The 22859-nt window shown below is 44.1% G+C and overlaps 1 protein-coding gene across 2 annotated transcripts in view; it reads right to left on the reverse strand.

Moving 5' to 3' along the window:
- Psen1 (presenilin 1) overlaps positions 1–22859 on the reverse strand; it is a 49479-nt gene continuing 26620 nt past the window's right edge. For both annotated transcript variants that reach the window (XM_005072700.4, XM_021228765.2), the window contains exons 4-12: positions 22068–22318; positions 20514–20655; positions 15851–15918; positions 12488–12708; positions 8588–8686; positions 8110–8196; positions 5657–5830; positions 2818–2936; positions 1–1317 (exon numbers count right to left, since the gene is read on the reverse strand). In XM_005072700.4, coding sequence (XP_005072757.1) covers positions 1162–1317; positions 2818–2936; positions 5657–5830; positions 8110–8196; positions 8588–8686; positions 12488–12708; positions 15851–15918; positions 20514–20655; positions 22068–22318 — 1317 coding nt within the window. In that variant the 3' untranslated portion in view covers positions 1–1161. The remainder of the gene's footprint in view (positions 1318–2817; positions 2937–5656; positions 5831–8109; positions 8197–8587; positions 8687–12487; positions 12709–15850; positions 15919–20513; positions 20656–22067; positions 22319–22859) is intronic.

The following is a 22859-nucleotide window of genomic DNA, read 5'->3' on the forward strand; positions in this document are numbered from 1 at the left end:
TTAATTCAAATTCTGTAGTTTTATTATTTTTTTTCCAATGCTGGGGATTGAACCCAGGTCTTGCTAGACAAACATTCTACCACTGAGTTCTACCCCAGCCCCTAGTTTCAATTCTGACCCTGACAGTGGGTTGCAGAGACAAAAGAAAAGCCAGGACAGACTGCTTCACCAGCCACTTTACACTTTAATTCTTTGGGCACACATCCTATTCGCCCCTGAAGGAATTACGACAGCTAGGCCGCAGCACTGAGTAGACACATTATTTGCATCATATGAGGCTGTGACCTGAATTATCGGGTCACTTGCTACCTCCCAGAGCTGCCTTGTCTGCTGTCAAAGAAAACTGATGTGAGGACAAGGAAGGGACAGAGAGAGGAAGCGTCTGGGGCAAAGGTAAGCTTGCAAGTCTAAAAATGAGGGGATTGTGGGAACCCCAACTTACTTAATGCTCACAGGCGACTGATGAGCAATAGTTCCATCATTTCCAGAAATTATAAACTTTGGAACCTGAGGTTATGACTCTCAGGATAAAGCAACCCCACGCAAGTCCAGACTGGCCTTGGGAAGAAATGGCAACCACAGATGACAGTGAGTGTCAGTGCTTAAGAACAAAAATGGTCAGAGCCTCGGATGTGACAGGAGTGGGGTCTGCGTGGAGATGGTATCCTTATTTAAATCTTAAAAGTGGGCAGCGAAAGAGCCTGAGAGTGAGGCCCAGGCCCAGGTCACCTCCCCCCAGAGCCCCTGGACAGTGCAGGCCTCAGCTAGCACATGCTTTATTTCCACACGGCGTGGGAGTGGGGGTGCTGTCTGCTTCACGCCACTTCATTTGGCCTCCTGAGAGCTCCCAGTGTTGGTAAAATCTCCATCCCAAGGGTTACACTGCTGGCAGAGCACAACAACTTCTTGGCCCAGCATGTTTGCTTGTCCTTGTCCCTCAACTCTGGTAGTTTCTGCAATGATGAATGTTGGAAGCCGTTTTCCGTAGATGCCTCCTTCCAAAGTCCAAGAGTGCAGGGGGCCAGGGGAGCTTGGAAGGGAGCTGCCAAAGTCCAGCTGGAGTCTTGACTTGGTTAGATGAGGACACGAGAAAGTCACCTATGTCCTCCTCAGGTATTTAATAATCAAAGAAGAGACATCCATGGGTTCTGGCTGCAGATGCTAGATATAAAACTGATGGAATGCAAGCTGGTCCATAAAGGGCTGCACGAGATAATCCGTGGCAAAGTAGAAAACCAGCCCGAAGGTGATGGAGATGGGCAGAGCTGGCAGGGCCTTCTTGAAGATGGCGAGTAGTAGTAACGTAAGGCACAGGCCCTGTGGGGACGGAGGGACGCACACTCAGCATTGTAACATTTTAGTTATTCAGTACCACATCAGTGAATTCACTCCTTCAAGTTTAACTCTTACAACAAAAGTTTCATGTTGTAAATCTAGTCATCAAAGAAAAAAAACATAGCTTCTGCAACTGGACCTGATGGCACATGCCAGCTACTCAGCAGGCTGAGGCAGGATGACCTAATCCCAGAAGCTTGAGACAAGCCTGGGCAACACAGTGAAAGCTGGCTCAGAGATTTGAGGGGATGTGCGCGTGGAGGGTGGCCGGCTATGAAAATGCAATTGTTGCTTTTTATGTCCATTTATACACATAGTCCAGACCAGCTCAAACTACATCCTCCTGCCTCAGCCTGCTAAGTGCCAGGACATACACGTGCACAACGCCTGAAATAAATAGAACTCATTTTAGACCATCACATGTAACTGAGGCTGACCTCAAATTCCCCAACAGCTAAGAATAACCTTGAACTTCGGGTCCTTCTCCTCCTATCTCCACACTGCTGCGCTGGCCACCAGGCCTGCTTTATGTGGTCAGGGACTGAACGCCGGGCTTTGTATATGCTGGGCAGGCACTCTAGCAACTGTACCATTTACCTCAACTCTAAGCAGTAGGAAACAGTTCATTCATTATTAGGAAGTCAGATTTTTGTTTTGAAGACAGGATCTCACTATGTAGCGAAAATTTTAACCAGGCAGAGATCTACCTGCCTTTGCCTCCAGAATACTAGGACTAAAGGTATACACTAAGTTTCGAAAGCCACAGGCACTATAAGCAAGATGGGATTATGCACTGGGCTAGCTTCTCTCACTCCACACCTGCTGTCCCAAAGCAACCCTGCTGCAGACTGAGCATCGAAGGAAAAGCACTGAACACTCTGACTCAGCACGCGGATCAGGAGAGTCCTTGCTGACTGCCATGCTTCCGGGCTCTCCATATAGTGTCTAAGCAGAAGTGTGATTCCCTGGAGAACTTTGGAATTCTATCTCAGTGTGTGACACCAAAACCACAGTGAGTGCACGGCACTTCAGTTCATCAGACTCTGCAGTGTACTCCTTTACAGACCAGACACAGCGAGGCTGGAAGCATCAGGCGATTTTAATGTGCGGCCAGAGTGAACTACTCAGACAGGGTCTAATTACCGTTTTTAAAAAGCTTCTCAAGGGACTGGAATTCTCAGCCTATCTGGAATCCAAAGAAAACTGCTAGGGCCAGGAAGATGGCTCAGCAGGTCAAAGCCCTTGCCACAAGCCTGATCCCTGGACCCATGGGAAATGTGGATGCAGGGGCACTCACCCGTGGTCCCCGCACTCCTGTGGAGAGATGGAAGTGGAGACAGGAGGCTAGCTTAGAGTGCAGACTTCAGTGCAAAAACCAGAGAGACCCTGCCTCAGGTGGAGGAGACCCAGCTCCCCAAGGCGTCCTGTCACACCTCTGCCAGCGTGTGCGCGCACAAACACACTTTACCAGGGTATACTTACAATTAGTATGGCTACAAAGCAGGCTATGGTCGTGTTCCAGTCCCCACTGGCAGTTGCTGAAGCTTTACCAACCAGAACACTGTAGAAAATGAAGTCTCCCAATCCGAGCTTTACTCCCCCTGAAATAAGAAAGGCGAAGGATGTAAGAAAGTTTGTCATTCTTTCCTATGCTTCTTCCAGACCGGGTGCTGTTATGTAGCCCAGAGTGGTCTTGAACTTGTGTACCTGTGCCTCTGTCACTCAAGCCCTAGGGCTACAAGAGTGTCACCACACCCAACCGCTGTGATTTCATAATTCAGGGTTATGACCCCAAGCCAGGCGTGCTGACAGGCACCTGCACTCTGAGCTACTCGGGAGACTGAGAAAGCAGGGTGGCTGAAGACCAGGAGTGTGAGGCCTGCCCCACACGGTGAGACTTTGTCTCAAAAGTCAGTAAACAATATACACAATTTAGGGTTCGGAAAGATAGCTTTTCTTTATCTTCTGTTTTTTCTACATCAGGAGTTTTAGATGCTCTGTGACTGGAGTCCTAAGAGATGCTGCTGTCCCATCTCAATGACCACAAAAACTCAATTAACGATCACGTAACTGACTCCACTTAATGCCTAGCAAAACACTGGGACCCGCACCACTGAACCCTCACAGGACCTCTATGTACCCGACTGAGGTCTAACCTGTGAAACCCTCCTGTGAGGGCGTGGCTCAGTGACCCTGAAAGCCCAGAGTGAATGACACCATCACAATCCACAGCAAACCATGCCATAAGGTATCATGTGTCATTGCCCCTGCCCAAACTGGCAGTAACCCAAGTCATTTTTTTCTTTTTTTTTGAGCTGGTCCCATGCTGTAGTTCTGGCCTGAAACTCACAGAGATCCTCCTGCATCTAGAGTGCTGGGATTAAAGGTTATCATCTTTTTGGTTTGTGTTAGTAACCTTATTTTCTATTTTTATGAATTTATCTTTTCTAGGCATTTCATATATAGTTGTACAAACGATGTCTTTAGTGACTAGATTACACATTGATCTTTAAAAAGTTGTTTTGAGCTGAGCAGTGGTGGCGCATACTTTTAATCCTAGAACTTGGGAGGCAGACTCTGCAAGAGGATCTCTGTGAGTCTGGGAGTAGCCTGGTCTACAGAGAGAGTTCCAGGACAGCCAGAACTGCATAGAGAAACTGTGTCTCAAAAAACAAACAGAAAGTTGTTTTGTGGCTGGAGAGATGGCTGGGTAGGTAAACTGCTTGCAATGCATGCATGAGGACCTGAGTCTGGAGCCCTAGCACCCAGCAAGCTGGATATGGTGCTTATCTGTAACTCTGGCACTGGGGGAACGGTAGGGGAAAGAAACAGAGACCGATGGAACCAGCCAGCTTAGCCAGCATGGCCAGCCAGCCCCTGACTCTGAGGGGCTTTGTCTCAAAAAAAAAAAAAAAAAAAAAAAAAAGGCTGTAGATAGCAAGAAACCAACAGAGACAGCCATCTCAATAGGACGTGACCAGAGCTGCAGTGAGACAAGGAGAAAAGGAGCCAAAGAAGAAAGACACCTAACACTGCCCTCCAGCTTCATCTTCACTCACACGGGGAGCACACACACGCACGCACGCACGCATTCTCCCATACAAACACATAGGAAAAGCTTTGGAAGACATATGTATGTGTCTTTTTTTTTTTTTTTTTGGTTTTTACAAGACAGGGTTTCTCTGTAATGTTTTGGAGGCTGTCGGTCCAGCCTGGCCTCGAACTCACAGAGATCTGCCTGCCTCTGCCTCCCGAGTGCTGGGATTAAAGGTGTGTGCCACCACCACCCGGCTGTATGTGTCTTTTATAATCAAAACTCTAGTGTAACCAGACTTTTGTAAGAAACTATGTCTGCTTTAACATGCTATCACAAGCAGATATGGATTAAGAATGTCTGGGTACTTGGCTGTTCAAGAATGTGTGAATTAGCTGCCATAAAAGAGGGGTCAAGGGAGAATTAAAAACCCATGAAATGGGGCTGGAGAGATGGCTGCTCTTGCAAAGGACCTGGGTTCAATTCCCCGCACCCACATGGCAGGCACAATTGTCTGTAACTCCAAGATCTGGCAAACTCACACAAATATACATGCAGGCAAAATGCTAATGCACACAGATTAAAAATAAATAAAAACAAAAGATAGAAAGCCCATGAAGGGCTGGGCATGGTGGTCCACCATTAATCCCAGAACTCAGGAGAGAAAGGCAGGCAAATCTCTGCGTTCCAGGCCAGACAAAGGCATATAGTGGGGTACCCCCTAGCTTCCGCAAAAACAAAGAAAAAACACAACAAAAAAACCCACAGAAAAAAGTCATGAAGGCTAGAACTTGACAATGAACAAGTTTAGCAACTTAGCTCTAGAAATTCCCTGGCTGTTGATGACGCCTCCCGCTAAGCGAGAACTGCAGCAGTGCTCAGCATCATCTGTCGGCTCATGTCCTCAGTTCCCTGTACTCCCTCTCCTGTGTGTATGATTAAAGAGGGGCGGGGTGTGTGCACCAGTGCAGTGGGTACAGGCCAAAGGTTAATCCTGGAGTCTTCTTCAGCCATTCTTCATCTAGACCCTGGAACTATTCAGTTTGACCAGCAAGGCCCAGGGACCCTCCTGCCTCTCCGCCCAGGGCTGGGATCACGGGGTTAGACAGTGGTGCTGACCTTTTTTCCTTTTAAGATGTGAGTGTTGGAGACTGAACTCAGGTCCTCATGCTTGGGTGGCAAACAGCCGAATAAGCTAGTTCCCCTGAACGATTCAATGTGCTCTCAAGAGATGAGTAACAAGAGGCACGTCAAGAAACCCTGACTTCAGACAGATAACACACGTACTTTCCTCCGGGTCTTCATTGGTCAGGATACTGCCGGAAAGTTCCTGCACAGCAGCTCTTGACTCAGGAGTGGAACGATGAGGCCCCAGGTGACTGTCCCTTTGGGCTTCCCATTCCTCACTGAAGCCACCATCATCGTTCCCAGTACTAGAGTCCTGTGTCTCCCTTTCTGCTCCTTTAAGAGAGAAGGTAGCAATTAGAGACCTTTCCTCCACAGTCTAGAGGGTAGAGTCTTGGTTAAGGAAAGCAGAGCAATTCTTCCATTCTTTTTTCTCAGTGGAAGCCCTACAGCCGAGGAACTGTTGTGGCTTGGTACTGCCTGAGAGTGCTGACACTCTCCCCTTTCTGTCCATCTTCCCTGCATGTGGTCCAGATAGAATGCCCAGTTCTGCAACTGTCATGATCACAAGGAGACGAGGGCTGAGGACAGCCAGCATGTCAAAAGCTGCAGAGAATGAAATGGTAAAGAGCCTGGGCCCTGTGAACACCGGCAGGGAATGTCTTCTTCAGTTCACTGTCCCCAGAGGCAGGGACATACACCTAGTGACCAGTCAGCGGTTTTGAAATAACATCGTAGCACACCAAACACACACCCATGCTCATATAACATACAGTGTGTTGGATGGCTTTGTGTCAACTGCACTCGAGCTAGAGTCATCAGAGAGGAGGGGCCTCAATTGAGAAAACACCTCCATAAGACCAGGTTGTACACTAGCCTGCAAAGAGCTTTCTTATATTAGTGATCAATGGGAGAGGGCCCAGGCCATTGCAGGTGGCGCCATCCCTGGGCTGGTGATCCTGGGTTCTCTAAGAAAGCAGGCTGAGCAAGCCAGTAAGCAGCTCCCCTCCACAGCCTCTGCATCAGTTCCTGCCTGTTTTGAGTTTCTGTCCTCATCTCCTTCAAAGAGGAATGGTGATGCGGAAGTGTAAGCTGGATAAACCCTTTCCTCCCTACGTTTCTTTGGTCCTGGGGTTTATTCACAGCAATAGAAACCCTGACTAAGACATACAGTCACAACGTTTTTCTTTAGCTTAATATGGGGCTGGAGAGATGGCTTTTCCGAAGGACTTGGGTATGGCTCCCATCACGCACATGGTGGTTCACAACCACCTATAAGTCCATGGGATCTAACGCCCGCTGCTGACCTCCACAGGTACCAACCATGCATGTGCACATACATGCAGGCAAAACACTCAAAACACAAAAATTACAATATATGTAGATATATTTAGCAGCCATTTCCAATACTTCCTCTCTTGTCTTTGATCTGTTTTTGGTCAAATGCCACCTTGTTCTGCTGCCTCGCTCTACAGAAATGAGGTCTGACGGCTTTGAGACTCAGACCTGAGTTTCCAGTTGTCCAGGGTACTCTTACAGCCAACTATCCAGAGGCAGTTCTTATTTCTCTGTAACCTAAATAGCAGTGCAACCAAGGCCCACTGTTCTTCTCTTAACTGTCAATTTTCCTCTTTTTCAACTTCCTAAGGTTAGTCCTCTTTGTCTTTTTAAACAATACAGAGAAACCCTGTCTCGTAAAACCAAAAATAAAAAAAAATAAATTTTCTTTCTGCTTTACTTTTACACCTTACTATTCTTCAATTCATTTAAAAATTTTTTATTTATTCACATTGGAGCTTTGCCTGCATGTATGTCTGTGGGAAGGTATCAGATTTTGGAGTTATGGACAGTTATTAGCTGCCAGCTGGGGACTGGGAATTGAACCTGGGTCCTCTGGAAGAGCAGTCAGTGCTCTTAACCACTGAGCCATCTCTCCAGCCCCATTCTCCAATTCTTTCTGATACAGCAGATAGCTGATTTTCCTTCCTATCTTCTGTAGTGTCTGAGTCTTTGGACATCACCACTGTCCAGTCCACAAAGGCACCTGGACTCCTTAGTGTGAACATTACCATTCCTCTCATCAGATATTTTTAGTTACCCTGGACATGCTGGACAAGAGTCCCAGCATGCTGCCCCCTTTTGGTGACAGGATCTCCGTACACAGTCGAGGTTGGCCTTGAACTCACAATCTTCTTGTGTACTTCCAGGCTGATATAACAGACATTCTACTACACCTGGTTACTATTTTCATTTTTATCTATTTGGAAGGTGGGGGAGAGGGAGAGAGCGTTGTTCTTTTAGAAAGCATACCTTTTTAAAAATTACACATTAATGGCAGCATCTTAGCCCAGTATGGACTGGTGGCTGGGCAAGTATTCCAGCTCCTTAAACAGCTCTGCGTGCATTTACTGGGGTGGCCAGTTTTTCTAGGAGACTCTCTGTGACATCTTTCACCATCACATGTCCCCCTACGTCCAGGGCTTCTCAAATGACAGGCCTGACCTCCAGCAAGACCAAAGAGGAGGCTGAAATTACTGCTTCATAATTTCAACTACCTATTTACAAATGACAATGAACCTGCAAAACTAGGACATTTACAAATGAGCGTCACCTACTTTGTGTGTTATACTTGGGGTTTTTGGGTACCCTTCTTTGGGCTTCTGGGTCTCCTTCAGCCATATTCACCAACCACACCATTGTTGCTGTTGAGAAAGACAAAGATGCAGGTGAGTTCTCAAAGCCTAGGACCTGCGCTAGCAAGCAAAAGGCCATTATTTCTCGACGGTTTGAAACCACTGGTCTTGGGCATGTCACCTCAAATGTTAATGAGGATAAGAAATGAGAAAAGACTGCAGGTTAAGAAACAAACATAAAACTGAATGTCTGGGGCTGGAGAGAGCTCAGCGGTTAAGAGCCATAGATGTATTGGCTGCTTTCGCAGAGGACCCGGGTTTGATTCCCAGCGCCCACATGGCGGCTCAGAGCTACCCATAAATGCAGTTCCAGGAGATCCAATGCCCTCTTGTGACTTCTGCCCTCTGAGGGCCCCTTAAAGCTCAAGGCATCAATACAGCGTGGCCCCAGCATACTTACAGGAATAGATCAGAGCTGGAAAGAGAGTTTCATTTCTTTCCTGAGCTGTTTCAACCAGCATACGAAGTGGACCTTTGGGGCACAAAACAGCCACCAAATCTACAAAGAGAAAAATAAAGACAGCCAATAAAATATATTGACTGAAATGTGTAAATGAGTACACGCTGAGGAGGATTTAACTGAGGGACAAACATAATCAATTTTTACAAAGGGTGTTTGGAAAATACGGAAATACTTGCAGTTAAGCAAGTAAGAAAAAGCAACCTAAACAAAATAAAACAGAACCCACAGAAGACCTGTGCAAATTATACTTCAGACTTCCTGCTGTGTGCTCAGTCTACGGTCTATGATTACTGGGGTCTAGACACGACTCTTCTTATCTGAAAGGAGAGAAGCAGAACAGCAAGACAGCTATTCCCGAGTAGTTCTCAATGTGTGACAAGCAGAGTCGGAGGGCGTTACAAGCTACAAATGAATGCTTTGGAGGAGAGCGTGCATCCTTTCCTTAAAGACAGTGCGGGATGGGGTGTGCTGAGAGGGGCGGGGAGGCCGCACTCCACCCAGCACCTTAAACAAGTACACTTAATTAAGGAACTTGCAATGAGAGGGTAACAAATTTAAATGACAGCTCCTTTGAATGACAAAGTTTAGTATTTTTTCAGTTTCCAGTCAAATAAAGTACTTCACAAATATTTAGGTCTCAAAACATAAGAGATGCTTAACAATTGACCTATTTCACTAGAATAGCAGCTCAGAGAGGAAGCAATATGCCTAAATCATATCTGATTCTGACACCATTTTCTTCCATGAACTACAATTTTTCTTACATTTTCTGTTACAGAAATCCCGCAAATACCCTCAAACATTTAAAAATATCAAACGGCTATAGCTGCCATCAGTCATTCAGATGGCCTCAGTGGTCACGCCTCTGTACAACAGCACGGGCAGCACGCCAGTGACCCTGTCCTCTCGCCACTCCCAAGTGAGAAGAGAAACTTCCTGTGTTTGCAGCTACTGAGATCCTCAGTTGGCTTACAGCTGCCACATCCGGTAACTACTTTGGTTTTATGACATCTTTCCCCTTATAGAATTCTGAAATGAATAGATTCAGTTTTTTTAGGGAAACTGAAATAAATGAAAATTAATTTACTTAAACGTTTTTAGAACCCTTCTGACAAAACATCTTGGTACTTTGCAAGAAACGGAGTTGAGAGTCACTATCTAAACACTAGCTACACAGCTCTTCCCCACGCAGAAGACCCAAAGCTTAGAGGGGCCTCACCTGTGCTAGGAGCAGAGGGTTGAGGGTCGTGGAGAGAATAACACAAGCTTAAAGTTCAGATTCTAGGTCAAGCCACATGAGATGAGGCAAATATTTTACCTCTGTAACCTTCAAGCTTCTTAGCAACAAAATATCTGTGGTAACTACATTGCTGTGGATCATATGTTGACCTTGCAGGAACTAGACCTCTCCTATCACCACGTGGCTCCTGGAGATCCCACTCAGGGTGTCAGCCTTGGTGAGGAGGGCTGTTACAGGCTGAGCCACCTCACTAGCCCCAAACTGGCCTTCCTTCCCTTTCTCAGCTATAAAGGGACAGACAGGAGATTTACAAAGCCTCAGTAAAGTTAGGTCACCCTGAGAGTGAGGCATAGAGCATGACTTTTCTAACCCTGACTAGTTGCTCACATATACACAGACCAGCTGAGTTCTAGTCCCACAGGCTTCTCTCCATCCATTAAAGAGGTGCCAGTTTCCAGCCACAGGTCACCACATACTTTCATGCTGTTTAGAATGATGACCACCTAGTAGTCTCTGAGGGATCTCTGTTTGGCTTTCACGTGGACAAGAGCTGGAGGATAAAGCTAGTCCCCTTGTTACTAATGACTGGAGTATTACTGTGACTTTTTCAGGACCCATGTCACAGCAGTTGTTAAAGAACTGGAATCTTGCTGGGCAGTGGTGGTGGCTCACATCTTTAATCCCAGCACTTGGGAGGCAGAGGCAGGCGGATCTCTGTGAGTTCAAGACCAGCCTGGTCTACAAGAGCTAGTTCCAGGACAGCCTCCAAAGCCACAGAGAAACCCTGTCTCGAAAAACCAAAACAACAACAACAACAACAAAACCCCACCAAAAACCAAAACAAAGAACTGGAATCTTTAATTGTCCAAAAGCATGTTTAAATTTTTTTTTTTTGTTTTTGTTTTACGAGACAGGGTTTCTCTGTATTGTTTTGGAGGCTGTCGGTCCAGCCTAGCCTCAAACTCAGAGATCCACCTGCCTCTGCCTCCCGAGTGCTGGGATTAAAGGCGTGCGCCACCACCGCCCGGCACATGTTCAAATTTTTAAAATTAAAATTAATCATGTGTATGCACGTGTACCTCTATGGCTGTGTATATGGGTGCTGTCACCCGAGCTGTGGACCTCTGCAGGAGTAGGAGGCAACCTTAACTACTGAGCCATCTCTCCAGTCCTAAGGGAATTAATGACAGGGTTTTTTGTTTCTTTTGTCTTGCTCTTCAAGACAGGGCTTCTCTGTGTAGCGCTGGTTGTCCTGGAACTCACTCTGTAGACCCAGCTGCTGATTTGCCTACCTAGCATTAGACTCTCCGAAGTCTGATCCAGGCTGATGAAGTCAGTCTAGACCAGGTTTTCCATTCTTATCTCTTTGTGGTTGGCTTCCCTGTATTACACCTGAAGGGAGCCCTCAAGTTACGGGTTCTATCCACAGGTCTTTCTGTAGAAATAGGTACTGGGTTTATTTTACAAATGTGAACCTCATTCTCGGATTTTGTTGTTTTTGAAAAAGGGCTTAAAAGTGGCACAGGTTGGTTTCGAACTTACTATATTAGCTATGGATAACCTTGAAACTGCTGGTCCTCCTAGGGCTGAGATCACAGGCACGCACACCAACCACATCAGGAAAATTTTAATCTTTAAAGGGGCGATTCCACTGAAGCTGCTGCATGGTTTTGATTTTATGAATGACATGAGGAAGGGCTGACAGGAGGCTCAGAGCTTAAGAGCACTGTTCTTCTAGAGGACCTGGGTTCAATTTGAAGGACCCACATGGAGCGCACACCTGGATGGAAATGCAGTCCCACATCCTCTTCTAGCCTCGTCAGGCACAAGGCATGCATGTGGTGCATAGACATGTTTACAGGCAAAACACTCATTCACATAAAATAAAAACTTCAAAGAAAAAAATTGAATTGAGGGCAGTGAGATGGCTCAGTTAAGGTGCCTGCCACCAAGCCTGGCAATCTGAGTTCGTCCAATCACCAGGATGTCATGCAGGAAGGAGAGCATTGGCCCCTGAAGTAGTTCTCTGACCTCTACACTCATGCCAGGACACATGTCCTTCCCCCCAAAACTATAGGAACATTTTAAATAAACTGAACACGGTACATGTGTCAGGCACTCTGCTAGCACTTCTCAGTATATATTCAAATCACTCAACTTTTAAGACCCTGGAAACGTGTTCCCATCTTCCACGGAAATCAAAGCTCAATAAAACTACTGATGACGGACGTTATTTTGTTGTGTTGTTTCCTGTGGTCTGGGGACTAAAGCCAGGGCCTCTCATATGCTAGGAGAAAGAGCTCTGAATATTAAGGATTCTGACCAGCAAGGGAAACTAAGGCTCCTCCCATGAATCCAGCACACAGAGTTAAAACTGGAAGTCGTAATAAACACTTTACAAGTCCTCACTCTCAGGGCTAGAGATGGGGTTCGTGGATAGCCTAGAACCAACTGGTTCCACATACAATCCTCAGCACTGTAAAACTGCTATGGACATCACCATTAAGATTTTCCTTAAATCTAGAGAACTAGAAGAGGAAGGAAAACACACCAGTGAGTATTTCTGTGACGAACAAAGTGTCAGTCTTGAGTTTTACCATATACTGAAATCACAGCCAAGATGAGCCACGCGGTCCATTCAGGGAGGTACTTGATAAAGACCAGGGCCATCAGGGCACTGATCATAATAAGATACGCCTGCTGCAGTCGAAGTGGGCCTTTCCAGTGGATGGCAATCATCCCCACCACACCAAAGTTCCAGATCAGGAGTGCAACTGTAATGTAGTCCACAGCAACATTGTAGGTCTTAAACACTTCCCTGAAACATTAAACAAGGGTCTGAAGCAACTCATGTGCAATGATTCTTATGTACATACTGAATGCTGAAACACTAACTATTCAATCCATGTCAAGGTTTTACTATGGCCTATGCTGTACTGTTATGTATTTAACATTTTCAAATCACATTTTCTTCCAGAAGAACTTATTTTAACAGGTACTACATCATTCACATTAATGAATGAATTTTTACAGGACACACATATAAAAATAAGAACAAAAACTAAAAAAAGGGAATCATACCACCTAAAATACCATATACTATAAACTATGCCATATATATTATACTAATACTATATTTTATAAAACCCTAGTTTAATGTATCTGAAACTAGAAAAAAAATGGACCAAAAAGCTTTATAGCAGAAACATAAATCTTTTCATACTGAGACTTAAGGAATCCATTACAAAACATAATTTTATACACATACACATGCACAGAATATAGTTTGACACATTGTTGCTAAAGAAACAAACCCCCATCCCACGGATAAGAATAATATCTTCTTAGACTACAGGGGGGTGGGAGGGCTGGAGGGATGGCTCAGAGGTTCAGAGCACTGACTGCTCTTTCAGAGGTCCTGAGTTCAATTCCCAGCAACCACATGGTAGCTCACAACCATCTACAATTCAATCTGGTGCCCTCTTCTGGTATGTAGGCAGAACACTGTATATTAATAAATAAATAAATAAATCTTAAAAAAAAAAAAAAGAATACAGATGGAGCTGGGCAGTGGTGGCCCACACCTTTAATCCCAGCACTCAGGAGGCAGAGGCAGGCAGATTTCTGTGAGTTTGAGGTCAGCCTAGACTACAGAGCTAGTTCCAGGACAGCCAGAGCTACACAGAAAAACCCTGTCTCGAGAAAACAAAACAAAAAGAATAGAGCTGAAGAAGGATGACTAGATTTACCTTTATTTATTTTGGTTTTTTGAGACAGGATTTCTTTGTGTAGTCCTGGCTGTCCTGAAACCCACTTTGTAGACCAGGCTGGCCTCAAACTCACAGACATGTACCCAGCTCTGCCTCCTGAGTGCTGGGATTAAAGATGTGTCACCACACCCAGTTTACCTTTATTCTTATAAAATGGTTTTTATTTAGAGTGCCTTGTGGTACTAGGATGAAATGCAAGGCCTCATGCACACAAAGTGTATGTTCCACCAACTGATTTATAGTCCTAGGCCACTTAAAAAATAAAAAAGATTGTTTAACACTCTGTGTATGGTGTGTGTAGGTGAGCTTGCCGATAAGGACACACGAAGAGGCCAGAAGTCGACATTCACCTTATTTTTTAAGACAACATCTCTTACTGAACTTGGTGCTTGCTGTTTTAACTAGCTTAGCTGGCTAGCAAATCCCTGGGATCTGTCTGTTTCTGTCTTCCATTGCTAGGGTTAAGAGCTTGCCACTGCACCCGGCTTCTACATGGATTCTGGGTATCCAAACCCAGGCCCTCATGCTTGACCAGCACACATGGCCACCTGAGCTAGCTCCCCAGACCCTGCTTAACTTCTTTAGGCAAAGAAAACTACCATTTTAACTTCTGGAGAACAAAACCTATCATCTAAAGAGATTGTAACTACAGTAGCCATCCTAAGTAGCTATAGAGGAAGAGTATATTTAAGCACAAACTGTGCACCAAGGGGACTGTCCAGGAAGATGATTTCTCTCTCATTTTGAAATTCCAAAATAAAGTAAAATGTTGAAATTTCTGAATGAGGTTGCAATGTATATTACACTAAACATTTCAAGTATACTAAAATCAAACTAACCTCAACTCTTAGGTAGATATGCATAAATTAATATAAAGATGTACAACACATCTCCTTCCTCTCCATCCAACAGTTCTGTTCTTCAGGGAAAATACTGCTGTATTAATCCATTTTATGTTATCCTTCCAGAGTCTATCTAATGTATACTCTCCCAAAAATATTTATTTATTTATTTGCTTGCTTATCTATCTATCTATCTATCTATCTATCTATCTATCTATCTATCTATTTGTGGTTTTTCGAGACAGGGTTTCTCTGTATTGCTTTGGAGGCTGTCCTGGAACTCACTCTGTAGGCCAGGCTGGCCTCAAACTCACAGAGATCTGCCTGCCTCTGCCTCCCGAGTACTGGGGTTAAAGGCATGTGCCACCAATGTCTGGCTTTTTAAAAAAATTTTCACAAAAGAGTGAAAATGGGCTTGCACTCAATCAGTAACAAAGGATGACCTAGAACTTCTGATTCTCCTGCCTGTAGACCTGATTTAAGTGGTGGTAGTGATCAAAACCATGGCTTTATGCATATTAAGCAAGCATTCTACCAACTGGGCTACTTCCCCGAGCCCCACAAATACATTCTTATTAAATACAAATGACAGTCTATTACACACAGTTTGATGACAGGCTTTTTTTTCTTGAAAAAAATTATTTAAAATTTATTTTATGAGTATGTATGTGTACTAGTATGTGGATCTTATTTTATGTGCATGAATGTGTTGTCTGCATATATGTACATGTGCTGGTATGTGAATCTGGAGCCTGACTAAGCTGGGAAAGGATGGTGGGTTCCCAGGAAGTGTGTTATGGTTAGTTGGCTGTGAGTCACCATGTGGATGCTGGGAACCAAACCCGGGCCCTCTGTAGAATAGCCAGCGCTATGAATCCTTACATGTCTACTTATTGCAAACAGTGGACAAGGAAGCCCTTTCTGCGGGGCTGCTGAGATGACTCAGTGGGTATGGACGCTTGTGAGGTCTGAGGATGGGAGTCCTATCCCCAGGACCTAGCAGGTGGAAGGAGAGAGCTGACATCTCCTGTCTACTGTGGCACGAGGCCCCCACCTCTCTACTCGGCCAGTAAGAAGGCTCAGAGGTAAATGCACTTGCCTGGCAAGCCTGACTACCTGAGTGGGAGCCATAGAACCTGGGGCGGAAGGAGAAATGGACTCCTACAAGTCCTCTGGCCTTCATATGGGTGCTTGCACTCATGTACATACCCAACTCATCTTCTAAATACCAGGCAAGACATAATATGTGGAAAAAAAAGATTAAAGAATAATTCATCAACAAAGTACATGGGTCTAAGGGTAGTGATGGATGCTAGAGTGAATAAGAGACCAGAAACTTACTACTTACCCCAAGTAAATGAATGAAAAAAAGAACAGCAACAACAGAGATGAAACAATAAGCCAGGCATGGATGACCTAGGAAAGAGACAATTCAAATATAACCAACAGATCCCACAGTTCCTAAACAAGGAGGCTCTTAATCGGAAACAGGGTGTGTGCTAACTCTGTTTTGTTTTTCTTTTGTACTGCCTGAGATGAAACCTGTGGCCTGGCACATGCTGACAACTGCTATATTACTGCATTTTAACCCATGCCCATGTTTATTTTTTAAAAATATTTTAAGGTTTTATTTATTTTATGTATATGATACTTATCTGCACGTACATCTGCAGGTCACAAGCGAGCATCAGATCTCATTATAGATGGTTGTCAGCCACCATGTGGTTGCTGGGAATTGAACTCAGGACCTCTGGAAGAGCAGCCAGTGCTTTTAACTGCTGAGCCATCTCTCCAGCCCACCCATGTTTACTTTTAAATGGCAAAACAAATGTGGTTTTGGGATCAGTAAATACTCAGAAATCTTAAGTGCTAGTCAAGGGTATAAAACAGAAATGTCACAAAGACACACACACACACACACACACACACACACAAAGAAAGAGAGAGGGGGAGAGAGAGAGAGAGAGAGAGAGAAACAGCTGGGCAGTGGTGGCACACACCTTTAGTTCCAGTGCTCTGAAGGTAGAGGCAGGTGGATCTCTGTGAGTTCAAGGCCAGCCTGGTCTACATAGTGAGTTCCAGGACAGGCTCCAAAGCTACAGAGAAACCCTGTCTTGAAAAACAGAACAAAACAAAATAAGAAAAGCAAGAAAGGGGCTGGAAAGATGGGCCAGCGGAGAAGAGTGTATGTTGCTCTTCCTGAGAACCCAGGCTAGGTTTCCAGCTCCCACACTGGACAGCTTCTTAGGAGATCTGAACCTTCTGGCCTCTATGGGCACCTGCACTCATGTGCAGACACCTACACAGACATGCAAACACATGCACAATTTAATAAAACATCAATAAAGCAATTTAAAAATTCATGTTTATATGCAGTATTGAAATCATTTAAATTTTTTGACACAAAGTCAAATTATGCTGGGTTACAACTCATGGTTGAGCACTTCCCAGCATGTAGAAGAGCCCTGGGCTCAATTTCCAGTATTGTCGGAATTAAAGCAAAAATTCCTATAGGACATAGAAAACATAAAAATACTGAAGGAAAACTAACATTTTCTTTTCCCACAATTTTTACCTGCAAGTGTCAGCATGTGTAAAAAGCTTTTTAACAAAATTCAAACAGTATACAGCTTTGTATTTATGCTTATTACGCTTTTAAAAACAACCTCATAATCCTCCTGCCTCAATTCTGGCATTATACGGGTATGCCACAGCTACCAGCTAGACTTCATCTTTATTATAAACATATTCACATATCATACCAAATATCCTTTGAAACATGATTTTTAAATAATGTTCCACTCACATGTACAATTTAACCTTGTCCTACATATGGAATCTGTACTGTTTCCCCATCCAATTATTATCTCTATTAGCATGAATGCCCTGGTATACATTTTTTCTTTCTATATTTCAATTCTTTCATAGAAACTAATTTTCAAAACTTACTTAAACTTAATTAAAGTATACAAAGTTTTCCTAATTACTTGATCATTAATACATGCTGGCTAATAGTTACAAAAATGGCTGGATTAATCTCTGTCACATCAATATGCCCAATATATTAACCTGATTTTTTAGTATGCATTTATGTTTTCACTACTGAGGATTGACTGGCTCCCTCCCCCTCCTCCTGCTTATTAGCTATCAATATCCCTTTCCTAAATTCTCTGTTTGGGTATTTCTGACCAAATATTTGTCCACTGTTTATATTTAACCTACCGTAATGAGGCTGCAAATTATTTAGGCTGGTCACCTATGACTTTCAAACCTTTCCTGATCACTAAGGGGCACCCTCTACTTGAGACAATCAAGGGGCAAAAACATTTTCTCTTCTCTCAGCCCCCAAGCTGAGTGCACCACGAAAGGCTCTGAAAGTTGGGAACCCTGCTCTGTTCCCAGAGGTAAGGACTTTCTCTAACCCTGAGCTACGCAGGCTTTCTATGTGGGATCTCTCATGGCTGTCACAAATGACATGTCACGATCAACTGCCTTTTCCGTAACATTTAAAAAATTCAAAATAAAGTGTCTAAGATACAACCCAAATTACTCAGCATATAAAGACAAGAAAAAATATCAGTTGCATGAAAAAGGCACAATAAACTCAAATAGCAAGATAATATGTATGTTACAATTCTTAGTCTTTAATGAAGGGTCCAGGAGGGAACATAACTTCCCAACCTAGTCTATGAGTTAGCATTACAAAACAAAAAAATTCAAGCTGGGTGGTGGTGGCTCACACCTTAAAACCCAGCACTGGGGAGGCGGGGGCAGAGGCAGGCGGCTCTCTGTATGTTCGAAGTCAGCCTGGTCTACAAAGGGAGTTACAGGACAGTCAGGGCTACACAGAGAAACCCTGTCTCAAGAAACCAAACAACTACAACAACAACAACAAAATCAAAACATGGGAGGGACTCTTTTTGTTTTTGTGGTATATGAAATCAAGCTAAGGGACTGTTAGAAAGGGCTGGCCTGGGAACTACTGGGCTGGAGGAATTTGCAAAAGTAAGTGATTGGTAAGAAAGAAGGCAACAGATGAACATGATCACAACATTAAAAGCTAGCAAAGAAGACCTCCTGAGGATAAGGGGATGGCAGAAAGATAATTAGTTCAATGTATGTGTTCACAGGTATTGGAGTAGAATTAATATGCTCAGAAAAACAATCAACAAACCATGGGCCCAACAAGCAACCTCTAAGCTAAAATATTGAATTAGAAGTTCTGTTTGGGATAGCAAGACAGCTTAGTTGGTAAAGGAACTTGCTGCGAGTCATGACAACTGAGTTGGATGCTCTTCTCTGGCAGTTATTTTCCTCTGATTTGTAAGAGGTGGGTGCTCAAGAGGTCATATATCTGAGAGAACAAAAATTCAATTTTTTTTTTTTTTTTTGGTTTTTCGAGACAGGGTTTCTCTGTGGCTTTAGAGGCTGTCCTGGAACTCACTCTGTAGACCAGGCTGGTCTCAAACTCACAGAGATCCGCCTGCCTCTGCCTCCCAAGTGCTACGATTAAAGGCATGAGACACTATTGCCTGGCCTTCAAGATTCTTTTTTCAAACATATTCATTTATTATGTAAACATCGTATGTCTGCAGGCCAGAAGAGGGGACCAAATCTCATTACAGATGGTTGTGAGTCACCATGTGGTTCCGGAAATTGGACTCAGGACCTCTGGAAGAGCAGCCAGTGCTCTTAACTGCTGAGCCATCTCTCCAGCCTAGAAAATGCAAGATACTTGAGGGCTACTCCCCAGCAACATAAAAAGGAGTAAACAAGCTGGGCGTTGGTGGCGCACGCCTTTAATCCCAGCACTTGGGAGGCAGAGGCAGGCGGATCTCTGTGAGTTCGAGGCCAGCCTGGTCTACAGAGTGAGTTCCAGGACAGCCTCCAAAACAATACAGAGAAACCTTGTCTCAAAAAACAAACAAAAAAAAAAAAAAAAAAGGAGTAAATAATTGCTTGGGGTGGAGATTTTGACTAGCCCAAGTATAGAAAAACGGGTATTTGGAGAGCTGCCCACAAACAGTTGCAGCTTGCAGAATCATCATTTATATTGGGGTTGCTTTTTCAACGACACAGCTGCTTTTGAAACACCGATGTTCCTTGTAAGTAAGTAAGTTACTAACTCCTGTTAGTAACCCCAATAACAAATCCACTGGGTCACTAAATGGGTTCCCTCTCTGGGTTGAACAGATGTGTGTTACAGGAAAAGCCTATCACACAACATGGAAGGAGAGAACTTACTCCTGCAAACTGACCTTTGACTTCCACATATGAGCCATGGCATGCACACACATACATACATACATGCATACATACATACATCTGCACATACACATACATATAGACATACACTAAGTAAACATAATTTTAAAAGTTTTTAAAAGTTGTACCCGAGGGTACAAAATTAGGCCTGAGATTAAATGATTTTCTTTCTTTCTGTTTTTGAGACAGGGTTCTCTGTGTGTAGCTCTGTCTGTCCTGGAACTCACAAAGATCCGCCTGCCTCTGCCTCTCTGAATGCTGGAATTAAAGGTGTGTACTACCACCACCCATTTTTTTTTTTTTTTTGTCTTTTTGGTTTTTTCGAGACAGGGTTTCTCTGTGGCTTTGGCGGCTGTCCAGGCTGGTCTCAAACTCACAGAGATCCGCCTGCCTCTGCCTCCTGAGTGCTGGGATTAGACGCCTGGGCCACCAATGCCTGGCCATGATTTTCTTTTTTGAAAGATCTATTTTTAGCTTATGTGTGTGTGTGCTTTCCCTGCATGTGTATGTGTGTGCAGTAAGTGCATTTGTGCCTGGTGCCCCAGGAGCCATAAGAGGTTGTTGGATTCCCTGGATGATTAGGACCTGCAAAGTGGGTACAGGGAACTAAACTCATGTCCTCCGCAGGAGCAGCCCTTTCTCCAGCCCTGCATAGGATTTTCTAAGAAACAAAGGGAAAGGAAACCTTCAGTGCCTGGGATGATGCACAGGTCAAGGCAGACAGCGAAGCTGCACCCCACGCTCACCTTGTAGCACCTGTATTTATAAAGAACCACCAGGAGGATGGTCATGACAACGATGACACTGATCATGATGGCAGCATTCAGAATCGAGTGCAGGGCCCTTTGGCCTACAGTTTCGGTGTCTTCTGTAAATGGGGTATAGATTCTAGGGGGAAAAAAAAAGAAACAAAATACAAAAGTGTCAATGGAAATCTCAAACCACATACTCCTTTAAAACTGTAATTAATTACGAGGTCTTTGATTTACTGAGTGCCTTAGAATGTACCTTTCCAAGTTAATCAGTCAACTAAGATTTTTTTGGTTTGGTTAGTTTTTTGAGACAAGCTAGCCTGGACCTCAACATGTAGCCCAGGCTGTACTTGAACATGTGATCTTCCTGCCTCTGCCTTCCAAGTATGGGGATTACTGGTTTGTAGCACCCTGGCTCTAACTAATAATTTTTTAAAACACACACATATATACTATTGTTTTAAATTGTGTGTTCACATGTGTGTGCACGTGCCCATAGATGTCCACGAAGAGCGAAGGCGTCCAATCCCTGAGAGCTGGAATTAAAGGCAGTTAGGAGCTGCCTGGTGTGGGTGTTATGAACCAAACTCAGGACATCCACAAGAGTAGTATGCCCTCGTGACTGCTGAGCCATCTCTCTAAACCTCTAGCTAAGAATCTTTAACCTAAGAAGAATAACTATCCTCTAAAATAACTGCTTCAAAGTAAAAGGAAATAGCCAGACTCTGGAGAGATGAACCCCATGAGCCAGGCACTGGCTCCATCTAGTGGATGGTTTGTACTGAAATAATAATCTCATCCAATGTTCTCTCCACAGCTCATTAGAATCTGTTAAATGACCAGGATCTGCCACATAAACGACCTAGGCTATACAACAATTATTAGAGGGAAGTAACAGGGTTTGAACTACTGTCTTTTACCTGCAGGGTGATTACAATTGGAGTTGTCTTCTCCTTGATTTTCATTTACATAAAAATACCTTTATTCCTGGTGCCAGGACTCTTGGCCCAATAACTTTCCTTCTGTCCCTTATAGCATCAAGTGAGGCTATGAGACTAAGTAATGGCCAAGAAACTCTGAATACATGTTATAAGGAAGTTCTTATAGGAGTGCCCTTGCTAAGTGATGACTATGTCTCTTTCTCAACTCCCTCCTGCTGTCTGATCCCTGACATCCAGGGTTCCTAAATCTCTAATCTACCATGAGCTATTTCCCAAGTGCTAGGACTGCAGGCCCAAGCCAGGCCTGGCTGAAAAGAAAGAATTCAATTCAAAATAGAACAACAACAAAAAAGTCCCAGTACTCCAGGAGGAAGAATGATGGCCCCAATGTTCCTGAGGCAGGAAAGACTACTTTGGATTCCACAGAAATTCAGTCCTACTCAACGACTGCATCCTGAGAATAATTCTCCATCATTCTTTTCGTCTCCATCAGGAAGGAGGGATTGGTTCTACCATGCTCTATGAGCACAGAGGTCTTCAAGAGGATAACAACAGGCTATGGCATGGAAAGCCACACTGGCCGTGAGAATGAAGCCGTGATACATACAGCTGTCCATCTTTCCGGGTATAGAAGCTGACGGATTTGATGGTAGCCACAACTACCACCATGCAGAGGGTCACGGGAACGAAGAGCATGATGACATGCTTGGCTCCATATTTCAGTGTCAGCTCTTCATCTTCTTCCTCATCCTGTTCCACCACCTGCCGTGAGTGACTCTGGGGTCGACCATTCGACACTGGCTCAGGGTTGTCAAGTCTCCGCCTGTCATGGTGCTGCTGCCGTTCCTGATTATCACTCTAAAAGCACAAGAAAACCATTCAGTAAATCAGACTCTCAGCACCTCCAAGGCATTCTGCAAGAATTACACCTGGGATTGATGGTAATGGGCCATCAATAGTTAAGTCTGAGAAATATGAAGCAAAACAAAGCAAAAAGAAAAAAAAGCCAATTTATACAGTGGGCTGTTCTTTTTAGGCTTTCTCTGTGTAGCCCTGGCTGTGCTGCAACTCCCTCTATAGACCAGGCTGGCCTTGAACTCAGAGATCCACCTGCCTCTGCCTATTAAGCACTGGAATTCATTATTAGTAAGACCTTAAAATATACATAGTAATGTTCAAGATATCTCTCTGTATTCTTTCTCATAATGCCATGTAAGACTACAATTGTTTTAAAATAAATAAATTCTCTCATCCAGGCATGGTGGCACATGCCTTTAATCCTGGCATTTGGGAATACATGCCACCCTATTATACATAGTGAGTTCCAGACCAGCCATAGAGGAACTCTGACTCAAAAACAAAACAGACAAGCAAGCAATCTCCTGGACAGCAAATAACC

Source organism: Mesocricetus auratus, unplaced genomic scaffold, assembly GCF_017639785.1.
Source record: "Mesocricetus auratus isolate SY011 unplaced genomic scaffold, BCM_Maur_2.0 Super-Scaffold_15014, whole genome shotgun sequence".
Classification (NCBI taxonomy): Eukaryota; Metazoa; Chordata; class Mammalia; order Rodentia; family Cricetidae; genus Mesocricetus; species Mesocricetus auratus.